Source organism: Sceloporus occidentalis, unplaced genomic scaffold, assembly GCF_023333645.1.
Source record: "Sceloporus occidentalis isolate IW3139 unplaced genomic scaffold, rSceOcc1.0.p SCAF_2, whole genome shotgun sequence".
NCBI lineage: Eukaryota > Metazoa > Chordata > Lepidosauria > Squamata > Phrynosomatidae > Sceloporus > Sceloporus occidentalis.
Window position 1 is genome coordinate 187,239,859 of NW_028316982.1, and position 16,121 is coordinate 187,255,979.

General features: G+C 34.1%; 1 protein-coding gene across 3 annotated transcripts in view; it reads left to right on the forward strand.

Moving 5' to 3' along the window:
• LOC149319471 (DNA polymerase alpha catalytic subunit-like) overlaps positions 1-16,121 on the forward strand; it is a 331,773-nt gene that overhangs the window by 243,335 nt on the left and 72,317 nt on the right. The window contains exon 37 of one of the 3 annotated variants that reach the window (XM_089511791.1): positions 10,601-10,793. The exons of the other annotated variants lie outside the window; for them this stretch is intronic. Within the exon in view, the coding sequence (XP_089367917.1) occupies positions 10,601-10,605 (5 nt within the window). The 3' untranslated portion in view covers positions 10,606-10,793. Of the gene's footprint in view, positions 1-10,600; positions 10,794-16,121 lie in introns of those variants that run through there. 3 annotated transcript variants of the gene reach the window in all.

Sequence of the window (16,121 nt, forward strand, 5' to 3'; positions counted from 1 at the left end):
TCCTAAAAGATAAGGGAGTTCAGGACGGATGGGAGTTTTCTCAAAAGGGAGATACGGAAGGCACAATTTCAAACAGTTCCAGTGAGAAAGAAAAACGGGAGGTGTCTCAAGAAACCAGGATGGCTGACTAAGGAACTTTCAACTGAGCTAAGTTTTAAACGGAACATGTATAAGAAATGGAAAAGGGGGGAAATCACGAAAAAGGAAGTCAAAGAAATAGCAGGCATGTGTAGGGGTAAAGTCAGAAAAGCTAAATCGCAGAATGAATTCAGGCTTGCTAGAGAGATTAAAAAAAATTAAAAGGGCTTTTTTGGATATGTCTGCAGCAAAAGGAAGAGAAAGGAAATGGTAGGGCCACTGCGTGGAGAAGATGGCAAAATGCTAACAGGGGACAGAGAAAAGGCAGAAGTACTCAACACCTTCTTTGCCTCAGTCTTCTCAGAAAAGGGTGCTCAACCTGAGGATAATGGAGCAGAGGACAGATTACGGGAATTTCAGTACAGAATAAGTAAAGAGATAGTAGAGGAATACCTTGTTAATCTAAATGAATTTAAGTCTCCAGGACCAGATGAACTACATCCAAGGGTACTAAAAGAACTGGCAAATGTAATATCAGAGCCATTGGCAATCATATTTGAAAACTCCTGGAAAACAGGAGAAATCCCAGCAGACTGGAGGAGGGCAAACGTTGTCCCCATCTTCAAAAAGGGGAAAAAAGAGGATCCAAACAATTATCGGCCAGTTAGTCTGGCATCAATACCAGGAAAGATTCTAGAACATATCATTAAACAGAGGGTTTGTGATAATGCCATAATCAAAAAAAGTCAACATGGGTTTCAGAGAAACAAGTCATGCCAGACAAATCTAATCTCTTTCTTTGATAAAATTACCAGCTTGGTAGATGAAGGGAATGCTGTGGATATAGTATATCTTGATTTCAGTAAGGCCTTTGACAAGGTTTCCCATGACATTCTTGCATACAAGCTTGTAAAATGTGGGCTAGACAAGGTAACTGTTACATGGATTTGTAACTGGTTGACCGGCCGAACCCAAAGGGTGCTCAACAATAGCTCCTTTTCATCCTGGAGAGAAGTGACCAGTGGGGTCCCACAGGGCTCTGTCCTGGGCCCAGTTTTATTCAACATCTTTATCAGTGACCTGGATGACAGAATTGGGAGCATACTTATCAAATTTGCAGATGACACCAAATAAGGAGGAATAGCTAATACCCCAGAGGTCAGGATCAACATTCAAAATGACCTGGATAGACTAGAAAGCTGGGCCAAAGCTAACAAAATGAAATTCAACACGGAGAAATGTAAGGTACTGCACTTAGGGAAGAAAAATAAAATGCACAGATATAGGATGGGGGACACCTGGCTGAATGAGACAACATGTGAAAGAGTTCTGGGAGTCAAAGTAGACCACAAGTTGAACATGAGTGAACAGTGCGATGCGGCAGCTAAAAAGGCCAATGCAATTTTAGGCTGCATCAATAAAAGTATAGTGTCTAGATCAAGAGAAGTAATAGTGACACTGTATTCTGCTTTTGGTCAGGCCCCACCTGGAATATTGTGTCCAGTTCTGGGCACCACAATTTAAAAAGGATGTTGAGAAACTGGAGCGTGTCCAAAGGAGGGCGACTAAAATGGTGAAAGGTCTGGAAACCATGCCCTATAAGGAACGACTCAGGGAGCTGGGGATTTTTAGCCTGGAGAAGAGAAGGTTAAGAGGTGATATGATAGCCCTGTTTAAATATTTGAAAGGATGTCATATTGAAGAGGGAACAAGCTTGTTTTCTTCTGCTCCAGAGAACAGGACCCGGAACAATGGATGCAAGCTACAGGAAAAGAGATTCCACCTCAACATTAGGAAGAACTTCCTGACAGTAAGGGCTGTTCGACAGTGGAACACATTCCCTTGGAGTGTAGTTGAGTCTCCTTCCTTGGAGGTCTTTAAGCAGAGGCTGGATGGCCATCTGTCAGGGATGCTTTGATTTGGATTTCCTGCATGGCAAGGGGTTGGACTGGATGGCCCATGCGGTCTCTTCCAACTCTATGATTCTATTATTCTATTTACACCAAGTATTGCTACTCTCTAGTAATTACTCTGTTTTGTCATTCTTACATCCTTATTGACAAGTGTTTGGAATATATTTTTGAAATTCATTAAAGAAGAATTTGCCTCCATACAATTTTTGAAAAGACATCACGTTGGATGCCGGATCTGCTCCAAGTAAAGGGACAGCAGCAGATCTGGGTGAGAGTAGGAGGCTGTGTCTTAGGCAATAGACATGAACCACTTGAAAAATAATAACCTAAACCTTCCCAAACCAGGTATCCTTCACACGTTTAAAATGCAAATCTCACCAGCCCCTACTAACTTGGCCAATGGTGAGTTGTCATGAAAATTGAAGTCCAAAGCATTTGGAGAACACTAGGCTAGAGAAGGCTGATCTAAATGATACCTTGATCAGGGCAATAATTTCAGTATGTGTTATACTTTCTGTTGAAATTTGAATTATCTAATTCGTTTGCACTTTAAATCTGGTAGCCCAGCAGTAGAAGATAAATAGTACCTTAGCAGTTACATTTTTCTGATCCTGCCAGTGTCAGAATAGTATCTGAAAATAAAAATAAAAGGTTAGGCTGTATTAAAAGATTTGTTGATTGAGAGAAGTTCAGATATTAAAAGCATTGTCTATACCTTCAGATGGTATTTTAGTACTTAGATCTTTGTGCTATTCATTTGTAAACTGGATTTATAAAAAAAAGAAACTAAATGCATGCTCAGTAAATACTTTTACACAGTTATTGCAGCATTTTACACTCCCACTTTCATAAAAATACTAAACATGCTCAGTTTACTTTCTGGATGAATAAACTGTAAAATTGCATTTAGAAAAAGAAACAGTTAAGCTGTATGACCTACATGCAAAACAGAAAATCTAACTTTGAATATTTGTTTGTATCCTGTAATTTAAACATCGGGTTTTTTTCCCTCCTGTGTTCATAACTTCGTGTGCCAAATATCAGTACAAAGTGATTTTTTTTATGGATGAGTTGCTAGAAAGCTTTACAAGAAGACTATTCATAATGGCAGTATTTCTCTGTGTTAGTAATGGGTTCCTCTTCAATACATCCTCTGTTAGCAGCTGATGATTATTCTGAAAAGTATAGGCAAAATATAGCTGTATCTCAGAAGAAATTTAGAATGTAGTGCAGCATTAAAAACAGGACATTTCCTTGGGATGCAAGGACTTTGGGGTGCAAAATAACTTTGGTAAATGTTAGAATAATAAATTGAAATATCAAATAGTTAGAGAGGTGGTATTATAGCCTAAATCCTGTTGCTAGTTGCTGCTAGAATAGAACCATTGAATGAATTATTGAATGGTGAATTAACATGCCCATAAATCCCATTGCTTCAGTGGATCTGTTCTGAGATTTTTGAATACAGGTTGACACATAAATATTTTAATTTTTAAAATCTTTATTAGTAAAAAAAGATGTACATAGTAATCCATCAATACATCTCCAATCATTATTTCCTTATACATCAAATAATAAAAATCTTCTAACAAAGTCTTCTTTTTACGTACGTATACTTCCTGGTTAGCTGAAATTTTACCATTCTTACTAAATATTTCTTTTACTGAACTCTTAATATTTTCATTACCACTATTGCTTTTTACACTTTCCTAACTTAACATCTCCCGACCTCACCTACTATACCAACAACATGTATTTTTTTTCCTATTAACGAACAAGTACTTTATTATCTTACATTCTAAATTTTTAATCTTTGTCAACTCTAAATATCTATATATACTTTTATATATACTTTTAACTATAACCTAACTACATATATATAGCTTCTTTCACAACCTTGGTACTATCCCTAAATCAGAATATAACTAGATTTCTAATATCATATGCATTTTATCATCATTTTCATTTTGCAAATAATCTTTCCAAGCTTCCCATTCCTTATATAAGCTTTTGAATGGCTTGTCTTTCAATACATATGTTAATTTATCAATTTCATATAAATCCAACATCTTCCATTTCCATTCTTCAATTCCTGGACATTCTTCTTTCTTCCAGTTTTTAGCAAATATAATTCTTGCAGTAATCAGGGCGTATAACATAATCTTCTCATATTTCTTATCCAGCTTAAGATCTTCTGTCATGTTCAAGAGATATAATTTTGCGACCGGTCTTCCTTTAATTCCAAATATTTTCTTCATCTCTGTATGAATACTTTTCCAGAATTTAAATATTAAACATAAATATTTTAATGAATAAGATAAATAACTCTCTAGTTGGGGACCAGCGGTTAGATTTAGAACTAGATCATCAAGTGAGTAAATTTAGTAGTTATGATGACCATCCCTGTAATATCAGCTTAATAGAACAGCTTGTTATCATTATTATTCAAATCCAGTTAATTTGGAGATGATTGCTCAGTATACCTGTTCTAGCTCATTGATAAATCTGCATATGAAAAACTGAGTCAAGTAATTTTTTTCTGGAAAAAACATATTGAGGTCCCAAATTCATTTGTGACTAAATAAATAAATGATTTGCTTCATTGGAAATGCTTTCAGAATGCGAGAAACCCCATATATATCAAACAATGAAACAGTTGTTCATTACGGACAATTTTGTTTTTCAGACATGCATCTCATATTTCCAGATATGTTTGCAATATAAATATTTAAGGAGCATTAACATCTATGATATTAAAATGAAGTATACCAGTGTTCTGGTCTATGACAATAATAAAGATTCTATTCTATTCTTGAAGTCCACTACAATTTTATACTTGTAGACTCAGAAGTAAATGTCATTGAATTACATTGGGCTTACTCCTAGGTTAGTGGGTATAGGATTATTTATTACTAAATAAATTGGTATAGGATTGCATTCTTAATCTAAAGTTTTTCTGGCTGCATTTCCTTTACGCCTGTTGGTTTTTACTAGCTACTAGGATTTAGGGTAAAATACATACATTTGATTGTTTTCAAATTGGTGCAATTACATCTTAAGTGGATACTACAGTATCTTAATATCTCTATTATTTTTCTTTATTTTGCCATCAGATGGTTAATACGGTAGAGTAATCATTTTTTTGGTGGGAAAATACAGTTTTAAAGCAATAGGAGAGAAATTTTGTAGATGTATTGTGGTTATACAGTTGATAGTTTTTATTTCCATAATGTTTTTTACTACATAATTATACATCTTAATTATGTAATTACCATCATAATTATTATGTAATTACATGTAGTTCCACTAATTACAAAATCAGGAAGTATAATTATCAAGTAAAAAATTTCTAAAATCTTATTTTATGAACTGGAGATCATTTAAAAGACCAATGGGTGAACTGCTAACATATTTTCATTTTTTATATCTGACATCCTGCTTTCCTGGCCTCCTTCTTTTGAAGCAGGCAAATGACTATGGATGCTGCTGACATCTTAAATGAATTAGAAAAGTAGAGGTTGAGTCTCCCTTAAGTGAAACACTTGTGACCAGAAACAGCTTGGATTTTGGACTTTTTTGAGATTTTTAAATATTTGCATATACATAATGAGATACTTTGAAAAAGTCTAAACATGACATTTATTTATGTTTTGTATGCAGCTAAACAAACTCAGCATTTCAGATGAAAGCTGGATTGTAGTTGCTTCATTTTTGTGAGCAATCATTTGTTTGGGAGACTCTGAAGAAAGGTATTCTACATATATTGGTGTAAAAATTTATTTGGGGACAAATGGAGAGGTGCATGGAGGCAAGAAGAAGCTCTAAAGTTGAGTATGAGGAAGCCTTGTGTCATTCTAATAAGAATCCATTAAAGCACAAAAATACTTGTGTGCGGTTATAATATTGATGTTGCTAAAACAATAGCAACATTAAAAGAAGAAAAATATACTACTTGATGTCATTGTTAATTGCTGACAAGTCGAATTTGGCTAATGGCAACCCTAAAGACCTCCAAGCTGCCATCAACAGTTCTGCTCAGCCTCAGGTCTTTCACATTTTGGGCTTCGGATTCCTTGATTACATCTATCCATCTAGAATGTGATCATCTTGTCCTACTGCCTTCTGTCTTACTAAGCATCACTGTCTTTTCTAATGAGACAAGTACCATATACACTCGACTATAAGTCGATCTCATGTATAAGTCGAGGGCAGGTTCTGGGGCCAAAATTATGGATTTTGCCATGACCTGTGGATACATCGAGAGTAAAACTTGGAGGCTCCTTCAATGTGCGTATGTTGTGCTCACAGCAAGAGGGACTATAATTGATGCTTTTTGCTTCAGTGTTTCAACTTTGGTTTCATCCTTACTAGTCAGCAGTGGCCAGCAAGAGCGGGAATGGGACTCTGTTTTATAGCAAATCAATCATCCAGGACTCTTTTTGCTTGGCTCAACAGAAAAAGAAGCTCTCTCCCCACTTCATGGGGAAATCTGAAAGAGCAGCTACCACATTACTACTGACCCCTAATTAAGTGGACCTGGGATTTTTGGGTCAACTTTTGGGCATAAATATTTAGACTTATAGATTATATATGATATTTTCATGATATGTCTAAAGGGTGACAGTCTCAATTTAGTAATCTTGGCTTCTAGGGATAGTTATAGCTTGATTTGCTTTAGGACCCATTTATTTGTCTTTTTGGCAGTCCATGGTATCTGCAGAACTTTCCTTCAGCACCACATTTCAAATGAATATTGAAGTAATATACTTAATGTTCTGAATTGTGTTGAATTCTCATATGAATTAGAATAGAATATTTGCTGTGTGGAAGGGAGTCGTTTCAAAATACAGTGTTAAGTGGTGTCAGCATATACACAGAGCCTAAACATTTCTGTCACAGCTGTACTTCCAGATAATGTTGACAAGTCAGATTTTCTTCATGCATTATTATTTTACTTGGAAATCTATGGTCAGGATCCAAAGAACTATGCAAGATATTGCCAAGAAATTGGGATTGGTAAATTGATGTCCTCCCAAATGGCAAAATCCCATGTCACATGATACACCATTTCAAGATTGTGGTCAATGTCAGGCTTGAAAGGCCCTCTGCATAGTACTGACTGGTATACTACACCATAACAATATGCACTACGTTGTAACAGATAGTGGCATCAGTCACTCTCCAGTTGCCATTGATTCTCCCCACACATGGACAGGCATGAGTAATGCTGGTGCATATTGGGAACAAAACAACTGCTTGGCTATTTTAGCATCTAAATTCAAGAGTTCAGTTGTGATCGTTATAGCATGGCACCAGGCTAATACCACCAGGTTTCCAGTGGCATTATGCCAAGTAGGTTCATGCATAGTGAATTATGATACCAGTGGACCTACGGCAGTAGAGGGATCAAATAATAGTGGGTGCCAGCAACAATGGTTTTGGAGGTCCAGATAATGTGACATCAGTCCTCATGTCTCTCAATATTTTCTTGATTATGCCAGTTGCTGACACCAGAACTAGAAACAACTATCACATTTAGAAGAAATATGCCATACTGCATTGGTCTTCTGTCATGAAGATAAGAGTTCATATTGGCATACAACTGTTGCTTTTTGTATCCACAGCATAGAACTGTTTGTACATGTTTGTGGTTTTAGCTGTTTCAACTTGTTAGATAATTTAATAGATGTTACACTATAAATTATATTTTACTATCGTTTGTTGTAAATTGTTCAAATTGATTTAAAGGATATAAAGAAGAATATGTTGAAATAAAAATAATCTAGGTTGTAAATTGCCCTGAGGTCCTGCATGAGAGATATTTTGGGATATTAAATAAATAAACACCGGCAATTCCTGTGGCTACAAGCTGGAAAAACATTCAAATTGACTTTTTCTATGATTATCATGTTTGTATGTATGTACCTTCAAGTCACCTGTTGACTTATGGCAACCCTATGAATTTCATATGGTTTTCTTAGGCAATGAATATTCAGGAATGGTTTTGACAGTTCCTTCCTCTGAAGTATAGCCTACAGCATTTGATATTTGTTGGCAGTCTTCCATCCAAGTACAGTCAGCCCTCCTTATTCACGGATTTTTTATCCATGGATTCAAGCACCCACGGCTTGAAAATATTCAGAAAAATAGAGAAGGTTTCAAAGGAGGAATTCCTGGCAGTGGAGAGGAAGCGACTAAGATAGGCGGAGATGGAGGACTGTGATAGAAATAGAAGCAAACAAGAGCACCAGGGATTGTGTGCAAAGAAAGACCTAAAAACAAGATTCTCCTGCAGAACAGAAGATGGAACAAGTCCAGATCAGGCGGAGTTGGAGGAGTGTGAAGAAAGACAGCGACGGAGACAGAGCTAACTAAATATTTGAAAGAAAGAAATATTAAGCACTTCTGGATAATGAACACAAGGACTCAGACCAAGAAAGCAAATATGCAAAATTTACAGAATATACAGAATACCGAGCAAAGAAGGTCTTCATTGGAGAAGAATAAGACAGTAAATGTGAATGAATTGTTACTTGAAAAAATTGAAAATTTGGCTACTAATATGACTAATTTATCTAAAGATTTGAACAAAGAATTGAACAGTTTTAAGAGAGAAATCAAACAGGAAATAAGGGAAGATTTACGAGAAATAACCCAAACAGTGGAAAAACTAACACAAGAGACACAGAGAGTTAAACAAAGAGTGGAAATATTGGAAATTAAAAATGAGAAGGTTGAGAATGAAATAATAAGAATTTGAGCCAAAGAAGAGAGAGAACTGGATGAGAAAGCAATTGTTGAATTGAAAGCAAAAGAAAAAGCATTCAGAATCAGGGGTATCCCGGAAGAAAAAGACTTAGATCTTTATGGTAAACATGTGGAAGAAATCGCAGTGTTTATGAAAAAAGATCCAGAATTGTTTGAATTTGAAGTAGATAAATTGTTTTGCGTGAACTCTTTGCAGAAGGGATTACCACACGATGTGTTAGTTTTTTTTTTTTTGTTAGAAAATCAGTAAGAGACAAATTTTTAAATTTGCACAATGACAACCCATTTTCTTTTAAAAATCAAGAAGTGAAGGTTCTAAAAGAAATCCCGGGAAGAATTTTGAGAAAACGGAGAGATTATTCTAATCTTACCACTTTCCTGAGAGATGTAAAAACTACATACAGATGGGAGTTGCCAGAGGGGCTCACATTTGGGTGGAAGAATAAGAAAGTTAGGATTCTGTCTCCCGAACAAGCAAAAAATTTTTTGAAGCAGGTTAAAAGACAACACCCGACAAAACAAGGGGAAGAAGGAAATGATGCTCTAAATAAACAGCAAGACGAAGAAGGAGAAGGAGAAGAAGAAAAAGGAGAACTACGGAATTTGCAAGACCCACCAATCCCGGAATTAGAATATGACGAACAAGACTTGATACAGGAGGAAATTAGAATTAGGAGAGAAGAAAAAGAAAGGATAGGGTTGTAATAAGATGATTTTGCAGAACATGTATAAATCTGTATCTTGAACTCAAAATTCTTTGATGGCAAATCTATTTCATCTTTTTTAAACTTTAAGACATCTCAATAAAATTGTATTAGAATTTGATAAAACTAATGATTTTGTTTTTCCTTTTTCTACTGTTTGAGAGATAGAACTTATCAATCATGGTGAATAACTTAAAGTTTTTAACTTGGAATGTCCAGGGCCTTAACACACCCCAAAAGAGGAAAAAGATCTTTCACTATTTGCAAAAATTAAATTTAGACTTAATCTGTTTACAAGAGATAAGAATAAAAGACAAAGATAAAAAACATCTAAGATGTGCCAAATTAGGACAATTGTTCTCAGCAAATTCTAAATATAAGAAAAAAGGAGTGGCAATATATGTAAATCCAAAACATGAGGCAAAGGAAATATATAGGGATAAAGAGGGTAATTTTGAAATAATTGAAATAACGTATAGAGATAATAGTGAGAAGAAATTGATTATAGTTGGAGTATATGGACCTTTGGAAAATAAAAATAGATTCTATAGTAAACTGAAACAAAAACTAATTCAGATAGAGAACGAATCAATAATGCTACTTGGAGATTGGAATGGGGTTACAGATCTAACATTAGATAGACTTTCAGAAAAAAATATTAGAAAGAATCAGGGTAAACTCCCAAATGAATTTTTTGAATTAACCCAATTGTTGATGGTAGAAGACGTTTGGAGGACAAAATATGGGAATGCCACTTTCTTCTCTAATCCACACAAGGCATGGTCCAGGATAGATATGATTTGGTTATCTACTCATTTAAACCCAAAAATTCAAAGTGTTAAAATTTTACCCAGAGTATTATCAGACCATAACCCAGTACAATTAAATCTAAATTTGACAGGGAAAAAGGAATATAATTGGAAATTGAACTCAAAATTATTAGAAAATAAGGAAATTATTAAACAATTAAATGAGGAAATTAAAATGTATTTTGAAGAGAATTTGGACAAAGAAATACCCCTCCATATAGTTTGGGATGCACATAAAGCGGTTATAAGAGGCTGGCTAATGAAAAAAGCATTTGAGGGAAAAAAGAAGAAAGAAGAAAAATTGAAACAATTGAATTTAAATTTACAGAATAAAGAAAAGGATTTGAAGAAATGTCCAAAAGATGTAAGCACTTTGAGAGAAATTAAATGTCTGCAAAAACAAATATCGATGTTAATGTTGGAGGAGACGGAAAAGAAATTGAAATTTCTAAAACAGAAACATTTTGAAACAGCAAATAAACCAGGTAAATTATTGGCATACCAAGTGAAAAAAGGAAAAAGCTAAAAGAACTATTTCTTTTTTTTTTTTTAATTATAATTTTTATAGGTTACATAGTATTGGCGAAAGTTAAATACATTATCAATACATTTTCCAGTTATCATAACATAAAACCTGTTTCTGTACCTTCTGTTCCTGGACATAACAAGAAAATGAACCTTCTTTATTTTTTTTTTGGTTCTTCCAACCTCCTATGACTTACTCAATAAATGATATATCTCTTGTTAATCTTAAAAGAAAAGTTTTTAACTTGTTTCTTTCACCTATTATTGTCTTACTTAATTTGTACTGATGAGTACAAATATTAAGTAGCAATTACCAAATTAATGAGATTCCCCTTTGCTTACAATCTTCTAAGCCTAACTACTTTTTTACATTACTTTGAGTAAACCTTTTTTTTTCCTTCCCTTCCTCCTTTTTCTTTTTTTTTTCTCTTTTTCCCTTTCCTCTCTTCCCTTTTTCTTCTTCTTTTCCCTTTCCTCTTTCTCCTTTTGTTCTCTTTTTCCAAATCATGCTTAGACTGTCTAAATCAGGTATATACATAATTCTCCTTAGTCTCTTTTTAAGGAGTAGCAAAGGGTAAGAACAACAGCAACAAGACAATTATTTTCAAAGAGACATAATTTCCAGTCCTTCCATTTTCTCTTTTTCTAACTTAATTGATATATCTGCCAAGTAACTCTTCCAGTTCATAAGATGCTTTTCCATTTATTCTTTAAAAATTGATGGAAATTTTCCCAATATTGGAGAACGTGATCTTCTGTTTTGTCTTTCATCCAGCACGTTAATTTGTCCATTTCAGCCATCTCGTATAGCTTGATTAGCCATTGTTCAGTTGACGGTGCCTTTGAATTTTTCCAAAGCCTTGCGTAGATTATTCTTGCACATGTTAAAGCATAGAATAAAAATTTACCATTTTGCTTAATAAGATCATTACTTATCATGCCTAACAAAAAGACCTCTGGTTTGAAGGGAATTTGGATTTTCATATCTATTTTTAGACATTTATGAATATTAACCCAAAACTGCTTTACTATTTTGCATGACCACCACAAATGGAAAAATGATCCAATTTTTTCCTGGCACTTCCAACAAATGGGATTTGTATTTTTATACATATAGGATAGTTTTTTAGGGGATAAGTGCCACCTGTATATCATTTTGTAGACATTTTCTCTTAGTTCCTGCGAAGTCGTGTTTTTTAGGCTCTTTGTCCAAACTTTGACCCACTCTTCATAATCCAAATTATGGCCTACATTTTGCGCCCACTTTACCATAGAATGTCTTATTATTTCCTCCTCTGTATCCCATTCTTGTAACATCTTATAATATCTGGAAATCAATTTCATTTTCCCCTTTAATGTAATTTCTTCCCACTGAGTTTTTTGGTTTTCTATCCCATTTAATTTTTTATCAATTTTCCATCTTTCATATAGTTGTCTATATAGGTACCAGTGGCATATTATACCAGCTTCCTTAAGTTCTGCCTGAGATTTTATTTTTACTTCGCCCTCTGCCGTATCTGACAATAGGTCTGAGTATCTTAGCCACTTGAGCTTTGCAATGCCTTCTTTACCAAAAAAGGCTTCATGGGGTGAGCACCGTTGTGGAATGTTTCTACATAATCTTGTTTTAAGTTTTTCCCATACAAAGAATAAAGCTTTTTTGACAATATGATTCTTAAATTCTTTATGTAACTTATCTTTCCCGTAAAAAATATATCCATGCCACCCATATCTCATGTCTACACCTTCAAGTGCTAGAAGCTTTTCGTCATTTAATAATACCCAGGTGGAAAGCCAATTTAGTACTGATGCAAAATAATACAATTTCAGGTTGGGTAGACCTAGTCCCCCCCTGGTCTTACAGTCACATAAAATTTTTTGATTAATCCTTGCCCTCTTCCCGCTCCAAACAAATTTTAAGATATCTGATTGCCAGTTTTTGAAAGGTTTGAGAGAGTGAAGAACAGGTATGGCTTGAAACAAAAACATAAATTTGGGCAGTACATTCATTTGTATTACTGAAATTTTCCCCAGAAGAGACAACTGTAAATTTTCCCATTTCTTTAGATCCAATTTTATTTTACCCCATGTTTTTTCATAATTATTATGGTAAAGATCTGTATTTTTTTTTGTTATTTTTATACCTAAGTAGTTGACTTCCTTTTCAATACTCAACCCACTTCTAGCCATTAGTTCCTGTTCTTCACTTTTTCCCATATTTTTTGTTATCATTACAGTTTTCCCTTTATTCACTTTTAAACCGGAAATTTCCTCAAAATTTTTCAAAATATCCATCAAGGGCTTAATTCCTTTCATCGGGTTTTCTAATATAAAGACAATGTCATCTGCAAATGACCTGAGCTTAAATTCGTACTTCTTAGTCTGAACACCTTGGATTGCCTTCTCATCTCTCACGGTATTACATAAAGCTTCCAAGATGAAGATAAAAAGGAGTGGGGATAAGGGGCACCCCTGCCTCGTGCCCCTAGCAATCCTAAATTCCGCTGTTTTACTTTGATTTATGATTAGTCTTGCCTTTTGGTTGTTATAAATTTCCCGAATCCACTTAACAAAAACTGGACCGGCCTTAATTTTTTCTAACATGGTAAACATAAAATCCCAACTAACATTATCGAAAGCCTTTTCTAAATCTGTGAAAATCAGTGTTAACTTCTTTTCATTGTGGCTTTCGAAGTATTCAATCACATCTATGATGACACGGATGTTGTCCTTAATCTGCCTTTGCGGTAAAAAGCCTGCTTGATCTTTGGAAATCCAGATATTTAACACTTTCTTCAATCTCTCAGCAAGGATTACAGCAAAGATTTTGTAGTCTGCGTTCAGAAGAGATATTGGACGATAGCTCTTCATGTCCAATAGATCTTTGTTTTCTTTTAATAACAGGGTGATGTTTGCATTGTTCCATGAATCCGGAAATTTTTTAATCCCGATAGCATTGAAAGTCATCTTAAGTGGTAACATTACTTCATCCTGAAATTTTTGATAGTATTCTGTTGGGAAGCCATCAGGGCCTGGTGTCTTTCCCTTCTTGCCTTTCTTTATTGCTTCTATTACTTCTGCTATGGTTATTTGACCATTTAGGATATTTCTTTGCTCATCATTAAATGGTGTAAGGCCTGCTTTTTCTACAAATTCCTCTACTTTATTTTTGGATATTTGATGTTTTTTATATAAACTAGTAAAGTAGTTTTTGAATTCTTCCTTGATTTCTGATTGATTCATTGTCATTTTACCTCCTTTGGTCTTAATCTCTGTTATAATGTTTCTTTCTTTTTGTTTTTTTAATCTATAGGCCAACCACCTGCCAGGTTTATTTGCCTTATCAAAGAAATTTTGTCTCATATATCTAAGTTTATTTTGAATTTCTTCATTTTCTTCCAATTCTATTTGTTTTTTAAATGTCTTAATTTCCTTTTTAGCAATTTTGCTCGTTGTGTTTTCATGTAGTTCTTTTTCTTTCTGTCGTAATTTTTGGTATAGTAGGTTCAACCTTTCTCTTTTCCTCCATTTTATTATTGAATTTTGTTGAATAAAAAAGCCTCTTAAGACTGCTTTGGATGCCTCCCAAACTACAGTTATATCAATGTCATCTTTTATGTTCTCTTGGAAGTAGTGTTTTAACATTTCTTTTCCTTTTTTCAGAATTTCTTCTTTAAATAAAAGGGAGGTATTCAATCTCCATAGTAATTCGATTGGTTTAAAATTCATCACCATTTCAATGGGGTTGTGGTCAGATATAGTTCTAGGTTGGGAGTCCATAGATATTATATCTTTACAGAGTGTTTTAGAGGCCATAAAGAAATCAATTCTAGATAAGCTTTTATGTCTCTCTGAAAAGAAAGTAAAATCCTTAGCCTCTTTGTACTTAAATCTCCAAACGTCTATCAAAGCATGTTCATCCACTAATTTCTCAAAAGCTTTTGGGAGTTTCCCTTGTGTTCTTTTAATTTTAGTTTCAGATTGACGGTCCAGTTCCGGATTAATTACGCCGTTCCAGTCTCCCATTATTAATACTTTATCATAGTTACAGTTTCTAAGTTCTGAATTCAATTTTGCATAAAATGCATCTTTTCTATCTAATGGGGCATATATTCCCACTACAAGTTGTTTCCCTTCTAAAAACTCAACTTCAATGCCAATATATCTTCCATCGTTGTCTGAAAAAATGGTTTTTGCTTTGAATCTATTATTAACATAAATGACCACTCCTTTTTTCCTTTGGGTGCTTGCTGCTATGAATTCATTTCCCAGTCTATTATTTTTTAACAAACGAATATCTTTCTTGTTAATATGAGTTTCTTGTAAAGTAATAACATCAAGTCTTTGTTTAACTAAATAATGAAAAACTTTTTTGCGTTTTTGAGGGGAATTCATTCCCCTCACATTCCAGGATAATATTTTAATTTTCTGCATTTTATATTTTGTTTTACTTTGTTATGTTTTCCTCTAGGCCTTTTTGACCCTCTTGACCCTCTTGATCCTCTTTTTCCTTTTTCTCTCCCTTTTCTTCCTCTTCTTTGTTTTCCTCCTCTTCCACTTCTGTTGATCTTTTTTCCAAAATTTCACGATTTTTCCTAATAAAATCCTTCATTTTCATCACTGAGTTAATTCTAAATTGTTCTGATTTAAATCTAAAAGAGATTCCTTCTAGCCGTTCCCATCTGTAATTTATGTTGTTTCTTTTTAAAAGATTTGTAAGTGGCTTGTATTCCATTCTTTTTTTAAGGATTCTGACAGGTATGTCTTTAAAGACAATCAATTCCTCTCCCTCTACTTCAAATTTGTCTTCGTAACTCAGAAGAATAAATTCATCTCTAGTTTTTTTCCTTGTGAAGTAGATAATTATATCCCTAGGCAATTTTCTTTGCTTTGCCACCTTTGAATTGATCCTAAACATTTTACTTATTTCCCACTGAAATTGATCCAAATCAGCTCCCATATATTCGGCTAAATGAGGAGTCAAATATTCATATAAATCTTCATTTTCTTTTTCCTTCAATCCTCGTATTTTGATGCAGTTTTCTCTTTGTTTTAAATCTTGTATTGCTCTTTCATCTAAATCTTTCTCATAATTTATTTCAATATCTCTCACTTTTCTGTTAATTTTGTCAGTTTTATCTTCAATTGTTCCCATGTTTTTTCCATCTTTTTGATGTCCTCCATTGCCTTACTTAAAGTTTCCTTCATATCCTTCAATTCTGATCTTATTTCCTGCCTTATTTCTTGTTTGATTTCTTTTCTCATTGCTGCTATGTCCCTTTGTGTTGCTTTGATATCTTCCTTCATTTCTAGGTACATTTCTT